The 15,129-nt window shown below is 39.2% G+C and overlaps 1 protein-coding gene across 4 annotated transcripts in view; it reads right to left on the bottom strand.

The window, feature by feature from the left end:
* Window positions 1-455: 455 nt before the first annotated feature.
* NAALAD2 (N-acetylated alpha-linked acidic dipeptidase 2) overlaps window positions 456-15,129 on the bottom strand; it is a 52,064-nt gene continuing 37,390 nt past the window's right edge. For 2 of the 4 annotated variants that reach the window (XM_027531546.1, XM_027531550.1), the window contains exons 15-19: window positions 14,585-14,675; window positions 12,038-12,302; window positions 9,554-9,635; window positions 8,262-8,354; window positions 456-1,662 (exon numbers count right to left, since the gene is read on the bottom strand). In XM_027531546.1, the coding sequence (XP_027387347.1) occupies window positions 1,473-1,662; window positions 8,262-8,354; window positions 9,554-9,635; window positions 12,038-12,302; window positions 14,585-14,675 (721 nt within the window). In that variant the 3' untranslated portion in view covers window positions 456-1,472. The remainder of the gene's footprint in view (window positions 1,663-8,261; window positions 8,355-9,553; window positions 9,636-12,037; window positions 12,303-14,584; window positions 14,676-15,129) is intronic. The other 2 variants (XM_027531547.1, XM_027531548.1) reach the window with 2 other exon arrangements.

The following is a 15,129-nucleotide window of genomic DNA, read 5'->3' as shown; positions in this document are numbered from 1 at the left end:
AACTATTTTCACCTGTCAGACATATTATTCAGTAGGGTTGAAGCTATCAAAAGCATGGCTATTACACTTTTCTTTACCGTTTGTACTCCATAATGATTTCACAGAAGGTGAGGCAGCAGGAGAAAAGCAGGGAGGGTGTAAATTTAGCCACAAACTCTCCATTCACAGAAGGATTTTTAAAGCTTAAAAATGTATATATTTATATATGTGTATATACATATATATCAGTATTACATGCATATTTATATAATTTTATTTTTAAATGTTAAGATAAAGAGAAAGCAAGCTAGGAGACAATTCAATCACTTTGCTTTTAGGAAAAAAATCGATGTATTCTACTAAATTTTAAGGTATTTGTTAGATCTGGTAATGCAGAGAGAAAGGTAGAATCCCAATGTTTTTTTTTCAATAACTGACTTACTAAAAATTATGAGAAAAGATGGAAAATGAAGCTATTCCAATTTGCTTGCCAGATTTTGTTTATTGGTAATAACATTTATCATTGTTATACATTTTAAGTGTACAATTTGATGAGGTTTGACAAATGTGTATACCTGTGTAAACATCACCCAGATCATGATAGAGAAAACTCCCATAATGCCAGAAACTTCCCTCTGTGCCACAAACCTCCCTGACCCTTATTTGACCCATGCAGTCAATGATCTAATTTCTAATACCATAGATTAGTTTTGCTTCTTCGTGTATTAAGAAGAATCTCATGCTAAGCATTCTTTTGCGTCTGGCTTCTTGCCCTCGACAATGTCTGCCAATAATGTTACATGGACTGGCAATTCTTTCATTTTATTGCTGAGTCGGTGATGCCATCCATCCATCTCATCCTCTGTCATCCCCTTCTCCTCATGCATTCAATCTTTCCTTACAGTTATTTGCACATTAAGCTGCAACGAACATGCTAAGAGTCTTGGTGATCATGTTTTTACTTTTCCTTAGTAAATATCTAGAAGTAGAATTTGAGCTATAAGTATATATTTAACTTTATAAAAAAGTGCCAGACTGTTTTCTGAAGTGGCTGAACTGTTTTACATTCTAGCCAACAATGTCTGAAGAGTTTAAGTTCCTTGCCATATTTTATTTTAGGGAATTTTCATTTACTTTATCTCTTTTTCCATATGCATGCATGGCCATGCTCAGTCATGTCCTTGGATTGTAGTCAGCCAGCCTTCCCTGTCCATGGTACTTTCCAGGCAGGGATACTGGAGTGGGTTGCCATTTCTTACTCCATTCTACTACAAATGATGAAGTTCTTTGGTTTGTTTTATTGGATTAGCACTTTGATGATGAAGTTTTAAATTTTCAGAGCCAAAAATCTCTTTACAGATGAACAAGCTGGAAGTCTAAAGTCAAAACATGACATGAAAAGCAAAATTTTAGCATGCTCTGGCTTCATGTGTTAACAGAAAGATGGATTTTATCCTCAGACTTTTAACGGCAGCCAGTTACCTGAGACTTTACTATAAGAATTCTTTCAGAGTCCCTGCCGCTGCTTGGATTGTAAAGGCTGCAATAGAAATGTGTTTCTTCACTTCTTTCCAGGCTGAATGAGGATCTGCTTTATTTTCAATATCAAACATAGCATCAAAGATGCCAGGAAATGATTCACCAGCATATTTGTTGCGGCTGCTTGGAGCAAAGATGATGTGCCTAGCAGAAAAAAACACAGAGAACAGGCTGAGCTAAAGAGTACTCTTACATGACATTTCACATGCTTTTCCTTTCTTTTTTTGTGGTGTCTTTGTTAGATCTCATTCATAATGAAATATTGTGTCTCCTCCTGATATCTGCTTTTGTTACTCCAAAGTAAAACCTTATGTTGTTGTTTGAGACACTTAGGCAATGGGACAATTTTAAGCAAAGAAAGGAGTTGATAAGATCGGTCTAGTGAATCATATCACGTTATCAACCCAAGCAGCTAGAAATAAGCAGATATTTTCCTGTAAATTACAGGCATTAGTTGTCTAACTGCCTACATATCCACAAAGCATGGATAATTTATGGATGTTTTTTAATAAGAGATTAAAAAATAATTACATTTGTGTTGCCTTTTTTAAAGATTCCACAAGAAGGACAGTTATTCCCAATACTCTTCAGAATTAAAAAGAAACAAGCAAAGTAGCGTGTATTTCAAAAATATCATAATTAGTAAGGATAACGAAGCCCATTCCACAAAGGCAAAGCAGCTATATATGGGTTGCCAACAAAGACACACTTATTTGTGATCTAGAAGGAAAGTCTGGACCTGATTTCCTGCTTCATCTTGTAAGTAACTCAGGAGATCAAGCCACTTCTCTCCCCACTGCATGTAATTCTACCTTGCAGAAAGGGACATATTGGATTAATCACTCTTATCAGGAATTAGGCCTGGACTTCCCTGGTGGTCCGGTAATTAAGGAAATCCAGGGGACATGGGTTCAAGCCCTGGTCCAGGAAGACACCACATGCTGCGGGACAACCCAGCCCGTGTGCCACACCTACTAAGCCCACACTCACTCCTGAGCTTGCACAGCCCAGAGGCCACGCTCCACAACAAGAGAGGCCGCCGCAGCAAGCCCAGGCACTGCAACCAGAGTGGCCCCCCTCACCACAAGCAGAGAAAGACTGCTCGCAGCAATGATGACCCAGCGCAGACAAAGTAAATTAAAGGCAGCTGTGGGCAGCCGGGGGCAGTGCTTCAGATCCCTTCTTTTTAAAAAAAAAAAAAGGAATTAGGCCTAACAGTCAAACCCTAGAGCTACTTCAGAATGTAAAGCTACTATATGACAAAATATAGAAGTCTCTGTAAGTATTAATGATCGAAGACATTTATAATGTCATCATTTAGATTTCCCAGAGTATATCAGGATTTATTGCTTTGGCTCTTGAATTTTAGTATGGTCTTAAGTGGATCATCCTTAATGAAACAAGTATACATGCTGAACTGTTTATAAATATTAATAGTCTGACCTATATGTAAGCTGAGATACTAGAGATACAGGTCACAGATATTACTTAGTACATATGCCATCTTCTGGAGAACTGTAGAGGGAGAGTATTGTACAATATTATTGATTCAGGAATCAAGAAAACCTGATAAAATTGTAAATGAGGTGTTTCCTTAATTTTTCTTCTTATCATCAGTATATAGAAACACCATAGGTTCCTGTACATGGATTTTTGTGTCCTATAACTTTACAGATTTCATTTATTCTAACATTGGGTTGGCCAAAAGGTACATTTGAGTTTTTCCATAGACCTTTCAGAAAAACCTGAATGAACTTTTTGGCCAACCCAACAGTTTATTTGTGGAATCATTAGTATTTTCTTCTGCAATAGTGACAGTTACTTCTTCCTGATTTGGATGTCTTTGTTTATTTTTCCAAACTGCTACAGCCAGGACTTCCAATACCACGTTGAATAAAAATGGTGAGAGTGGGCATACTTGCCTTGTTCCTGATCTTAAAGGAAATGCTCTGGGGTTCTCACCATTGAGCATAAAGGCAGCTGTGGTTTTGTCATATATGGGCTATGTTATATTGACACACATTGCCTCTGTATCCAGTTTGTTGAGACTTTTTTTTTTTAATCAGCCTTGCCATGGCACGCAGAATCTAAGTTCCCTGATGAGAGATCGAACACATGCCCCCTGTAGAGGGAGCATGAAGTTTTCACCACTGGGCCACCAGGGGAGTTCCACTGTCCTGTTCACACCTTTCCTGACATGTTAATGACAGCTTGTCTTAGGGTGGGTATCTTTTGAGTTCATCTTATTCGCACTCTCTGGGTTTCCTGATCTGGATGTCTGTTTCCTTCCCCAGGTTAGGGATGTTTTCAGTTCCTTCTGGAACCTCTATAAGACACACATTGCTTCACCTGATGTTGTCCCAGAGGTCCCTTCAACGGTCATCACTTTTAAAAAACCCTTCTTACTTTTTGTTGCTCTGTGAGTTCCACTGCCTGTGTTCCAAGTCACTGATTCTTCTGCTTCATCTAGTCTGCTAGTGAACCCATCCAGTGCATTTCTCAATTGCATTAAGGTATTCTTTCTTTTAACTCCGTGCTTTCTATTTGGTGCCTGTGTGCCAAGTTACTTCAGTCATGTCAAGCTCTTCGCGACACTATGGACTGTAGCCTGCCAGGCACCTCTGTCCATGGAATTCTCCAGGCAAGAATCCTGGACTGTTACTGTGCCCTCCTCCAAGGGATCTTCCTGACCCAGAGACTGAACCCACATCTCTTGCATCTCCTGCCCTGGCAGGCAGGTTCTTTACCACTAGCGCCACTGGGAAGCCTAAAACCCCGTGCTTTGGGATGAAGCTCTAAGACAAGCCAACAGGCCTCTTTTACAGAAAGACAGGCTGTGTTTCAGTCTGCCATCTGTGCAGTGACTGCAGGCGGTAGCCTCCCGCGCACTGACTCTGAGATCATCGTAACCCTGTGGGACCAAGGAAAGCAGTCCTGTCTGGCCACCAGAGCCACGGGATCAGGGCACCCCTCGGGCAGCAGCCACAGAAGCTGAGGCACCAGACATCTCTAAGAGCTCCCCCAAGAGATGCTGGCTTCCCGGACCATGGCAGAGAGAGAGTGTGAAGACAGCACCGCCCTCCTGGGTCTCTCTCTGCTTTACAGCCAGCACTTACATGGGTGGAATCAGAGTCCTGCCCCTCAACCTGGAGCTGTGCTTACAGGATTATGGGCCTCCTTCCCCAGAAGACAGCCCCTGGGTCTGTTGCCTCTCTTTTCCTATCTATCCCCTTGAGAGCTGCAAGCATACTTCCCTCTGGTCACCACAGTCAGAAAATGTAGAGGCGTCCCCAGTAGCAGCTTCAAAAATTGGAGGACCAGAAAAGGGTATAAGCTCCCTTCTGAGAGAGGGTCAAGCTGGAGTGAGGCAGAGAAGCAGAGAGCGCTTCCACCAGCCTTCACTACCCAAGGGCAGCCCTGCAGACTTCTAGAAGCATGTTGGAGTGAAACCCTGCCCTTCAGGCTGAAGCTCTTGGCCAGGCAAAGGAGCCTCTTCCTCAGAAAGACCTGGGGTGTGTTTCAGTCTGCTCTGTGGCAAGAACTGGCTCTCCAATTGTTACACCCCCATGGGATTCAGGAATGCAAGCCCCCCTCACCCTCCCAACCTCGAGCCAAGCAATCAAGGAGTGTCTGCTGGCGACAGCTGGAAAAACCAGGACACCAGGTGCAGAAGCCAGAGTACCACCACACGCAGATAAAAGCTTCCCTCTGGAGATACTGGTGCTCTGGAGCTCAGCAGAGGGACTGCATGAAGACCATCGCCTTCAGGAAAGAAGAGGGGAAAGATGGTGCCCACAGCCTCAGCAAGGCAGAGGAAAGCAGAGTACCCACCAGCCTCCACCCCAGAGAGGGTTCTAACCGGTCCCTGTCCCTTGAGCCAGTGCTTTAAGATCAACAAATGAACCTCTTTCACGTAGAATCTGGGGGATACTCAAGGGCTGCTTCTGTGCTGGGGCTGGTGATCTAGCAGAGTTCTTTTGGCCCAGGCTATTTCTAGCTTCTGTGCATCCCTTTGGTCTCATGGATGCAGCCTCGTTGGTTCTCAAAGCCAGATATTGGGGAGGCTCACCCTCAGGCACAGGTGAGGTGGCTCATTTGGGGACAAACCCTTTGCTCCCCAGAGGGAAGCTCTGGGTCTGTGAGCTCCCTCCTGACGGCTGGTTGCTACAACCACACAGTGGAGTGGGATTTGCGGTGAGACTGGTCAGGAGCCTCCTCTACCCCTTTCACACCCACACTTCTCCTTCACCTGACATGGAGGACTTGCTCACTTAGTTTTCAGGGTTTTGTTTTCTTTTTTCCCAGAGGAAACCATTCCATCTGTGGCTGTCGATTCTGTGTCTGGGAGCGGTGAGGTCTGCATCTCCTCGTCTTGAACTGCCTCTCCCTCACTTTAGAATATAGCCTTCGTGTTCAATGAACAGTTCCCAATACATATTTTAAGTTGGAGGACAGTTTCTCAGCTACTTAATCAAATTTAAAATGTGTTTAACCTTTTGACCCTGAAATCCCAGGTACTGATTATAGAGATACTAAATGTTCAAGTAGGTCTTGGGGACATTTTATAGCAGTACTTTTCTAATAGTAAGTAATTGAGGGAAAAAACAAATTAATTAAAAACTCAATAAGGAAAAATAAATAAAAAATAAAAACTCAATAAGGACTAAACATTTACACATGCAAGCCATATAATGGAAAACAATGAAACAGATGAGAATAGCTAAAAGAATATATACTGACACAGAAAAACCTCTAAGATAAATTGTTACCCAAAAAGGCAGTTGCAAGGTGATATATGGTCTCATTTATGTAAATATAAATGAATAAATAAACAACCAAATGTGTACATAACTGCATTCAAAATTTAACACCAAACTCTCATCTCTGATTTTCTCTGAAGGAAATAACAGACACATCTAGGTGTTAGAACTGCCCCTTTTTATTCTGTGGAACTCCATAGAGCCTGAATTTGAAAATGAGATATTCTGCTTATAAATCATATAAATTGAAAAAAATATATATATATAAAGATGGACTCATAGGCAAAAAAAGATTAATCTATAAATTGGCTTTCAATCTTTGTTTTATGTAAATACTTAACTGATGGCTGCTATTTTATTTGTATCAATAAACATTTATCTTTACAATATGTAAGATTTTATAAAAACAGCAACTATTGTGCTCACTTCTGCAACACACATACTAAAAACAGCAAGTATGTACCCAGTGTATCCCTCTCTGAGCTAAATCCTCTGCAAGCCTTAAATTTATAAACCTATGGGGTATAAGCACAGTAATCTCCATCTACTGCTGAGGAATCTGAGTCTTGGAGAAGTAATTTGCCCAGCTGACACTTGGTATTTGGCAGAGATGGGTTCTAAATGCCTAGGATTATAATCAATTAAATGTTAACACTAATTACTAATATTTATAAGAAATGCAATATGTAGAGCTATCTTTTGTTTGTGTCACTTGACTATAAACAGCCTTGTAAAATAGCTTGTTATCACCCTCTTAATTCAGATGAGCAAGCCCTAGATATGACTTGCTGTAAATCACACATGTGCCAAGTGAACTAGAACATAGATTTCTGACTCTAGGCCCTTTCTAATTTTTACCAAGGAACCACAGTTTAAAAGGCACTTTGACAAACTGGAGACTATCCAAAAGCAGCCAAGACACTGGGAAAAAATACAATTCGTTACGAGAAACTATGGCACCCATCTTCTGAAACCCTAAACGCTATATGGAAATAGATCGAGACTATTCTACTTGACTTGGAGAGCAGTACAAGGTCAGAGGGAGAAAATTATGGGGAAATATATCTTCATGATGAAAACTTTCTATTAAGTAGATCTTTCTTATAACTGAATGAACTTTCTCATGTGGTAGCAAGTCTCCCATCATTGGAAGATTCAAACAGCGGCTGGATAACCACTTTCCTGAAACCCTACAGAAAAGATTCATGTAGAAAGTTGAACCACATGAGCTATAAGATCCCCTTTAAGATTCTGTCTTTTAGATTTTGTCACAAAGAGTCTTTTTCAACTATCATTTGCCATTTATATCTGTAGCAAAGCAATACAGGATATGAAATTAATTTTTCTGATATTACAGATTACCCTGTTAAGGGACTTCCCTGGTGGCCCAGTGGTTAAGAATTAGCCTTGCAATGAAGGGGACAGGAGTTCAATTCCTGGTGGGGGAACTAAGATCCCACGTGTTGTGGAGCAATGAAGCCTAACACACCCCAACTACAGCGCCCATGTGCTTCTGAGCCTGTGTGGCACAACTGGAAAGCCCGTGTGCACAGACAAAGGGCCTGCATGATGGAACTGAGACCCAGCCCAGCCGAATAAATTAAAAAAAAAGTATACTATCTTGCATGCACACTAAGTCACTTCCGATGTGTCCAACTCTTTGCAATGCTATAGACTGTAGCCTGCCAGGCTCCTCTGTCCATGGGATTCTCCAGGCAAGAACACTGGAGGGGGCTGCTGTGCCCTCGTCCAAGGGATCTTCCCGACCCAGGGATCGAACCCCCGTCTCCTACGTCTACCTGCACCGGCAGGCGGGTTCCTCACCACTAAGGCCACCTGCATAATCTCACCCGTGTTTCCTTCAGTACACATATCCACTTTCCACTCATCTCACAGTAGTTTAAAGCAGACCTCCAGGAACGCTGGTTTGGGTCAGAGTGACATGCTTGGTGTCCTTTAGTGCAATACCTGTTACCTCCTTACCTATAGAACGGCCTTCCTGGTAAACCAAGAGGATCAATGAATGCTCTTTCAAGAAACATCAGCTGGTCATTCATGATTCTCACTACCATGGGGCTTTGAGAATACAAAAATAGATAATTAAAATCCTTACCATGAAGCCACATTTCAAACTATTAAATAAGGATAAGGCATGGGGAAAATAAACTTCTAAATCACAGACTTCTAAGAAAATGAATATTAAATACCCAGGCTTATATGGTAAGCTGCATATAACAGCAGGCACATCTTTCTATTATTTATAATAGACAAAGAGACTGATTAGGAAATGGTTTGATTTCTTTTTCAAGACCACAGACTTTCCCTAAAGAAGTGAAAGACATTTTTAATTCTTTGCAGGAGAGCCAGGACCCCTGCAAAGATAGACAGCGTGGACTGCCAAGCTATTCTTGATAAGTCATTCAGTTCCACCATGGAGGAAAGTAGCAGAGTAAAGGCTGAACAACACAGAATGAAGGGAGTTTGCAGGAGTCTCCAGGCAGGGAGACAGACAGCTGTACCTCGTGGGCAGGGAGCCCCTCCATACTTGGAATCTGCCAACTTAATCTTTTGGGGTGCTGCACAAGTTCCCTAGGTTGTCCTACAACCCCAGGGAGAGAGAAAGGCCCCTCACAATGATTGACACAGCTTTCTGCCTGCATGGGAGGTGGGAAACCTTGTTTGAATGAATTTTAAAAATATTAAGAAAAGTGATATGAAGTGTGAGGTGGTGCAGTTTATGCTTGTTAAATAATGCTTTGAGTATAATTCAAATTATTTTTCAACTTTCAAGTGGTAAGAGGTTAAAGGACATGCAAAAAAAAAAGTATAAGAAAGAATTTCTACACTGTTCACAGGACTATTTGGGACTGTAGTAAAATGGGTTATGAATGCACTTAAACCCTCAGAATTATGAATTACCAGCAGCAGTCAGAATTCTTACCATGCAAACTTCCAAAGACATGTGTCCTTAGCCCCCGCCATGGGATGAGTTTTTTATCTTTCAGTAGCAACGTGCCTCAAACTTTAATGTGAATACAAACTACTTGGAGACTCTACTGCAGAATTCCAACTCAGCGGGTCTGGCACGAGCTCTGATATTCTGTCTTTCTAACAAGCTCCTGGGTGAGGCTGATGCTGCTGGTTGGAAGACCATAATCTGAATTATGAATTATTAGCAGTGATTCTGAATTGAATGCTTCTTTGAGGGCACACAGTTCATTCCACTAACCACATTGCTTTTAAAAACAGTAGATAGCTTTACATTTGAAACTTACTTATTCAGATCAACTTGTGAAAGTCTTCTGTGGAAATCTGAAGCGGCTTCTGAGAAGTTTTGCACAGCAGAAAATAAGGACTCTTTAAAAAATAGAAGAATAGAGGTGAAATTATTAACCACAAGTGCTTCACATTTCAGTTTCACTTTCCCGCCGTCCCCATGCTAGCTTGCTATGACTCAATAGGTATTGAAACTATTTTTCTACTGAGTCTTCTTGTAGATCCTTGGAATGTATGAGGATATCTTGTAACAAAGAAATAATGTATAAAATTTTAAATGGCAAAATTGGTTCTGAAGGAAGTAACAAATTTCAAGAGTCTAGGACATAAAAACTCAATTTATCAGAAACTCAGCATTCATTTATTTATTCTTTCAGTACTTTTTTATTGGGACAACTGTATGCCAGACACTATAAATGAGCTTCATTCCTATAATTATTACAGAATAAAATAATGTCATTTTTAGTTTTTAAGTAGTACATTTAAGATCTTATTTAAGGCAACCTGTGACAGACAAGCTGATACATTCAAACTCTGAGAACTGGGATCCAGTTTGGTCTGATCAATCTTTAGTTCACAAAATTTCTAAGAAAAGAGATTAGGAAAGTGTATCATTTTTATAACAACCTGTTCATCATTTTCCATCTTTTCAAAACTGGATACTACCATACATTATTGATTTGCTTCTTGCATTAATCCTATAATGCAGGGGATTCAATATTCATTTTATAGATAAAGTATTACAGCTCCAAACATGGGATCTCTGTGAGACTACAAAGCTAGTAAGTAATGCATTCAGTATAAGTACATTCAATAGAAGAAATAAGGTCCTCTTTTGGCCTTCAATTATTGTTGCTGCTTTTAATATTATGTACAAATCAAACAATCTAATAGTAGCTATTATGAAAGCTAAGGGAAAAGAGTGTTGAAGAAACTTTAAATTTCAAATGAAACACAAAAGTCAAAATATTAATAGAGAAAAATCGAAACGTGTCCCTAGGATTCAGTGGCATAAGTAAATGAAACCTTTGGAAACAGCAGTTTTAGTAGAGTCTTAGGAATATAAGACAATGCAATGAGTTGATAAGCAGGATGTAGAGAACTGTATATCCATCTATCCATCAACTTTGTACACAGTCCTTCTGCTGCAACTGTTTAATCTGTCTCTCAGTTGGACCCTCCATAATAAAAATTAGTAAAGGCTAATTCACCAGAAAGAAATTGGGGCATTTATGAAGAGAAACAGATGCTGGACAGCCACAGGACTCCGCACACCCATCCTGCTTCAGGCTCTGCTTGCTTCTTCGTTTCATCTCTCTTCATTTTCCCCATCACTGCAGTGACTGTAGAGTCATAATGATGTAAGCACCATTTTCTAAATTTTTCTTTGCTTCAGTTTCTAGATCTTAGTATTGCTGCTAATCCTCTTTCTGAAGATTACTAATTGCTATGTGACTATATTCAGAAACCATTACTGACCATCCAGTACTCATTTTCAGGGCCCTTAGAGTACTCTCCATGTATCCCTCTAACAGCTTATCTCCTGTGTCTGGTCTTCTCCTTCTCCATGAGAATATAAGCTCTGTGAGGACAATGACTATTTCTTAAACTTCTTTCTATTTTCCAGGAAATAACAGAGCACTTGGTACACAGCAGACACTCAGTACATGTTTGTTAACTTTATATATACAAAGAAGATGTACTCCCAGAATAGTAAAAGAGAATGGTTACAATAAAACAGTAATAATAGCTAACATTATGAGCACTGTCAGTCACCATTATTTCTATGTACCAACCAACTGAATCTCCACAACAATCTTGGAAACATATTTTCCTATTTTATTCACAATAAAATGGACAATAAATGTGTTAAGTAACTTTCCCAAGATCTGACAGTGACTAAATATTAGAGCCAGGAAACTACTTTAAGATACAATGCTTAATGCTCCTACACTACTCTGTGCTATAATAAATTTCATCACTGCTTCCCAAGAGAGACTTGGTGTGAAACAGCAACCACAAAAAGGCAAGATAGAAAAGGAAGGAATGCTGAAAACTATGTAAAAATCCTCCATGTAGGAAAACACTAATAGGTAAATGCTGTAATAATAATGGTAGTAATTATAATACATATATGTAGCGGAATTTGTGGCTTTCTCTACTTCCCCATCTTTCTGTAATATGGTTACACTATAATAGTATTGTACTTATAACAATAAAAGCATTTTTAAAGGCAGCAATATAGGGAAAATATTTATCAGCCCAATGTTTGCAGCACAAACTTAGCACAATGGATTCATCCTACACATATCAAACTAAATGGCACTGTGTAATAGGTGTTTAAAGTTCTTTGTCTAGAAGGCAGAATGGTGAAATGAAGTGGGGATAAATTCTTGGATGAAACTGTATGCATTGATGACAGGAGAGGATATTTTAAAGCTCTAACTTGACAACTGTAAAATACCTGCCCAACCATTTCTTACCGAATGATACTCCATGGCCTCTACATGCTTGCTCATGTTTCCTGGATGAATTATAGATACTCCTTGCATAGTTTTCCAAAGTTTTTGCATAGTCTTGAATATTGAAAGGAATGATTTTAGCGTCTGCAAGCTCATAAACCAATGCTCCTCGTAGCTGAGCCACAGCAAGCTGCTTTTTAAATGTGGGGTCATAAAACTTCTCTACCAACTCAAATGTCTCATAAATTGTATGGTATATTGGATAGCTGCTGTAAGTATCTGTTTTCTGGAGGAAAAAAAGGTGGAGAGGGATCAAGTATAGAAAAATATTAAATATTCAAATTATATTTTATGGAATTATAAAATGCTTCCATTAAAAAACATAACCATATGGTACGCTGAGTTTCATCACAATAAAGGAGAAACTTAAGGCTAATTCACTAAGAGTTCACCATGAAATGTTCACCAACTTAAAATTTTACCATTATTCACTTAGTAATTCATATAATCTTCATTTAAAATACTGCTTCTTGAAAATTTTCCTCATTGCTTTGCTGACAATTAAGGAGTACATACTCGAATATCAGCACAGTTAGAAATCAATTGATTGAGAATGAAAGGTTCTGTGCAGCTCAGTAATTGATAATAACTGGAGGGTTATTCAGGTGACGCTTTAACAACATGGGTTTGAACTGCAGGGATTCACTTATACACAGATTTTTTTTTATAATAAATACATACTATAGGATCCCAAATGTAAAGTTACACATGATTTTCAACTTCTCCAGGGGTTAACACCTCTGTCTCCTGAGTTGTTTAAAGGTCAGCTGTACCTTTAAGCCCTTCGCCTGCATTCCCAAGTAATGTATATCCACATGCCACCTAATCTTTGTTACAAAATTAAGGATTATCATTATAAACAAATTGTTACAGGATGGTACCCCATGTAAATATTGACTACTTAGATCTGCTTTTCTTAACATTAGTTTACCTGTTCCTTTGATATAAACCTATCATTTTTATTGCTTTTCATATCACTGAAAGAAATCTTTGTATCTATCTCCTTCCATTTATCTAACATTCTGCTTTTAATCTGCATTGTCTTAAAAACTAGATCACTTTGTTCAGAATGATGACAGAATACAAAAGTGAACAGGCTTTGAAAGAGAGTAAAGTGCCTCTCTTTTCTTTTTTTAAAGGCAGCTTTAATGAGGTGTAATTTAATAACATTCATCAGCATTAAGTGTACAGTGTGGTGAGTTTTTGTCGTTTTATTTTTATTTTTTTTAATTTAAATATTTATTTTAATTGGAGGCGAATTACTTTACAATATTGTATTGGTTTTGCCATACATCAACATGAGTCTGCCACGGGTGTACACGTGTTCCCCATCCTGAACCCTCCTCCCTCCTCCCTCCCCATAACATCCCTCTGGGTCATCCCAGTGCACCAGCCCCAAGCTTCCTGTATCCTGCATCGAACCTGGACTGGCGATTTGTTTCTTACATGATATTATACATGTTTCAATGCCATTCTCCTAAATCATCCCACCCTATCCCTCTCCCACAGAGTCCAAAAGACTGTTCTATACATCTGAGTTTCTTTTGCTGTCTTGCATACAGGGTTATCGTTACCATCTTTCTAAATTCCATATATATGCGTTAGTATACTGTATTGGTGTTTTTCTTTCTGGATTATTTCACTCTGTATAATAGGCTCCAGTTTCATCCACCTCAGTTGAACTGATTCAAATGTATTCTTTTTAATGGCTGAGTAACACTCCATTGTGTATATGTCTTTTGATATTTAAAAGAAAATTTTTGGCTGTGCCACATGGCACGTGGGACCTTTATTCCCCGACCAAGGATCTAACCTGTGCCCCCTGCAGGGGAAGCATGGAGTCTGATTGATGGGAATTCCCAAAAGTACATCTCTTACGAATGAAGTGTAATGAGTAGCAGTATACTGATTTATGCACTTATTTTGGGTTATTCTGCAGCTGTTTTTGCTAACTTCCCTGTTTTTAGTTGTATTCTGGATAGTCAAATTTGCAAGGGATATGTATTCTAGACAAGCATGTTGTTGGCATATTGCACTTATCAGAAAATTAGTAAAATTTTTGACAGACCTAAGTGTACTGATGTAATCTTCAATATGACTTATGACATAACTTATAACATAGACAAAAATGGTATAGGTTTGCCTAACCCATATACTTACATCCCATCAATGTGCTTGAGATGCAATGGGGCAGACCAGAAAAGAACTAAATTTTCCAACAACACCTGCATCAGAAGAAGGATGCAAACCTCTTGGCAGTGATAACCAGCTAAGCACCTGGCATTACTCTGTCAATTACCACTTCACTGAATAACCCTGGCAGTGAACATTCACAAAATAACACAAATTATTTCTCAGTCTATCTACAGTAGGACCTACAGTCTTAGCTCTATCCCTGGCATTCTTCCCAGGGCACAGTGCCCAGTGCCCAACCACTAAATGACAGAATTCCTAACAAAAAGAAAGTGGATTAAGTGCTATGTATCCAAAATAAAGAAGATGGCTTACCCTATTCTTAGTGTAACGGACTCTTCCTGAAGCAATCCCAAGTCTCTGAAAATAAGCTTCAAAATCACTTCCAGATCCCAGCTTGTTGATTCTAAATGTAAAATATAACACACACACATGAATAAATAAATGCAAAAATAGATAATATAAATAGATGGGACAATGAATCCTGTCCCAACAACTGCAAGGAACTGTATGGTACCTTTGCAAAAATTAAAAAAGGTATACCAACCTCAAGAAAACTTTCCTATGAAGATCCCCTGCAGTAGGAAATGGCAACCCACAACCAGTACTCTTGCATGGAAAATCTCATGGACAGAGGCGCCTGGCAGGCTACAGTTCATGGGGTTGCAAAGAGTTGGACCAGACTTAGCAACTAAACAACAACACCCTGACGATATGCTGATTTTAAACAATGAAAACTTTTTTTATTACTTAAAATAACAAACTTTAATTTATTTTAAAATTTATTTTTAAACTTTAGAAAATAAAGTTGATTAAAATGTGGAAAAAAAGGAACTTCCCTATTACATCTGTTTATACCT

This window comes from Bos indicus x Bos taurus, chromosome 29 (assembly GCF_003369695.1).
Source record: "Bos indicus x Bos taurus breed Angus x Brahman F1 hybrid chromosome 29, Bos_hybrid_MaternalHap_v2.0, whole genome shotgun sequence".
Lineage (NCBI taxonomy): Eukaryota > Metazoa > Chordata > Mammalia > Artiodactyla > Bovidae > Bos > Bos indicus x Bos taurus.
This window is presented reverse-complemented; position numbering and strand designations above follow the sequence as displayed.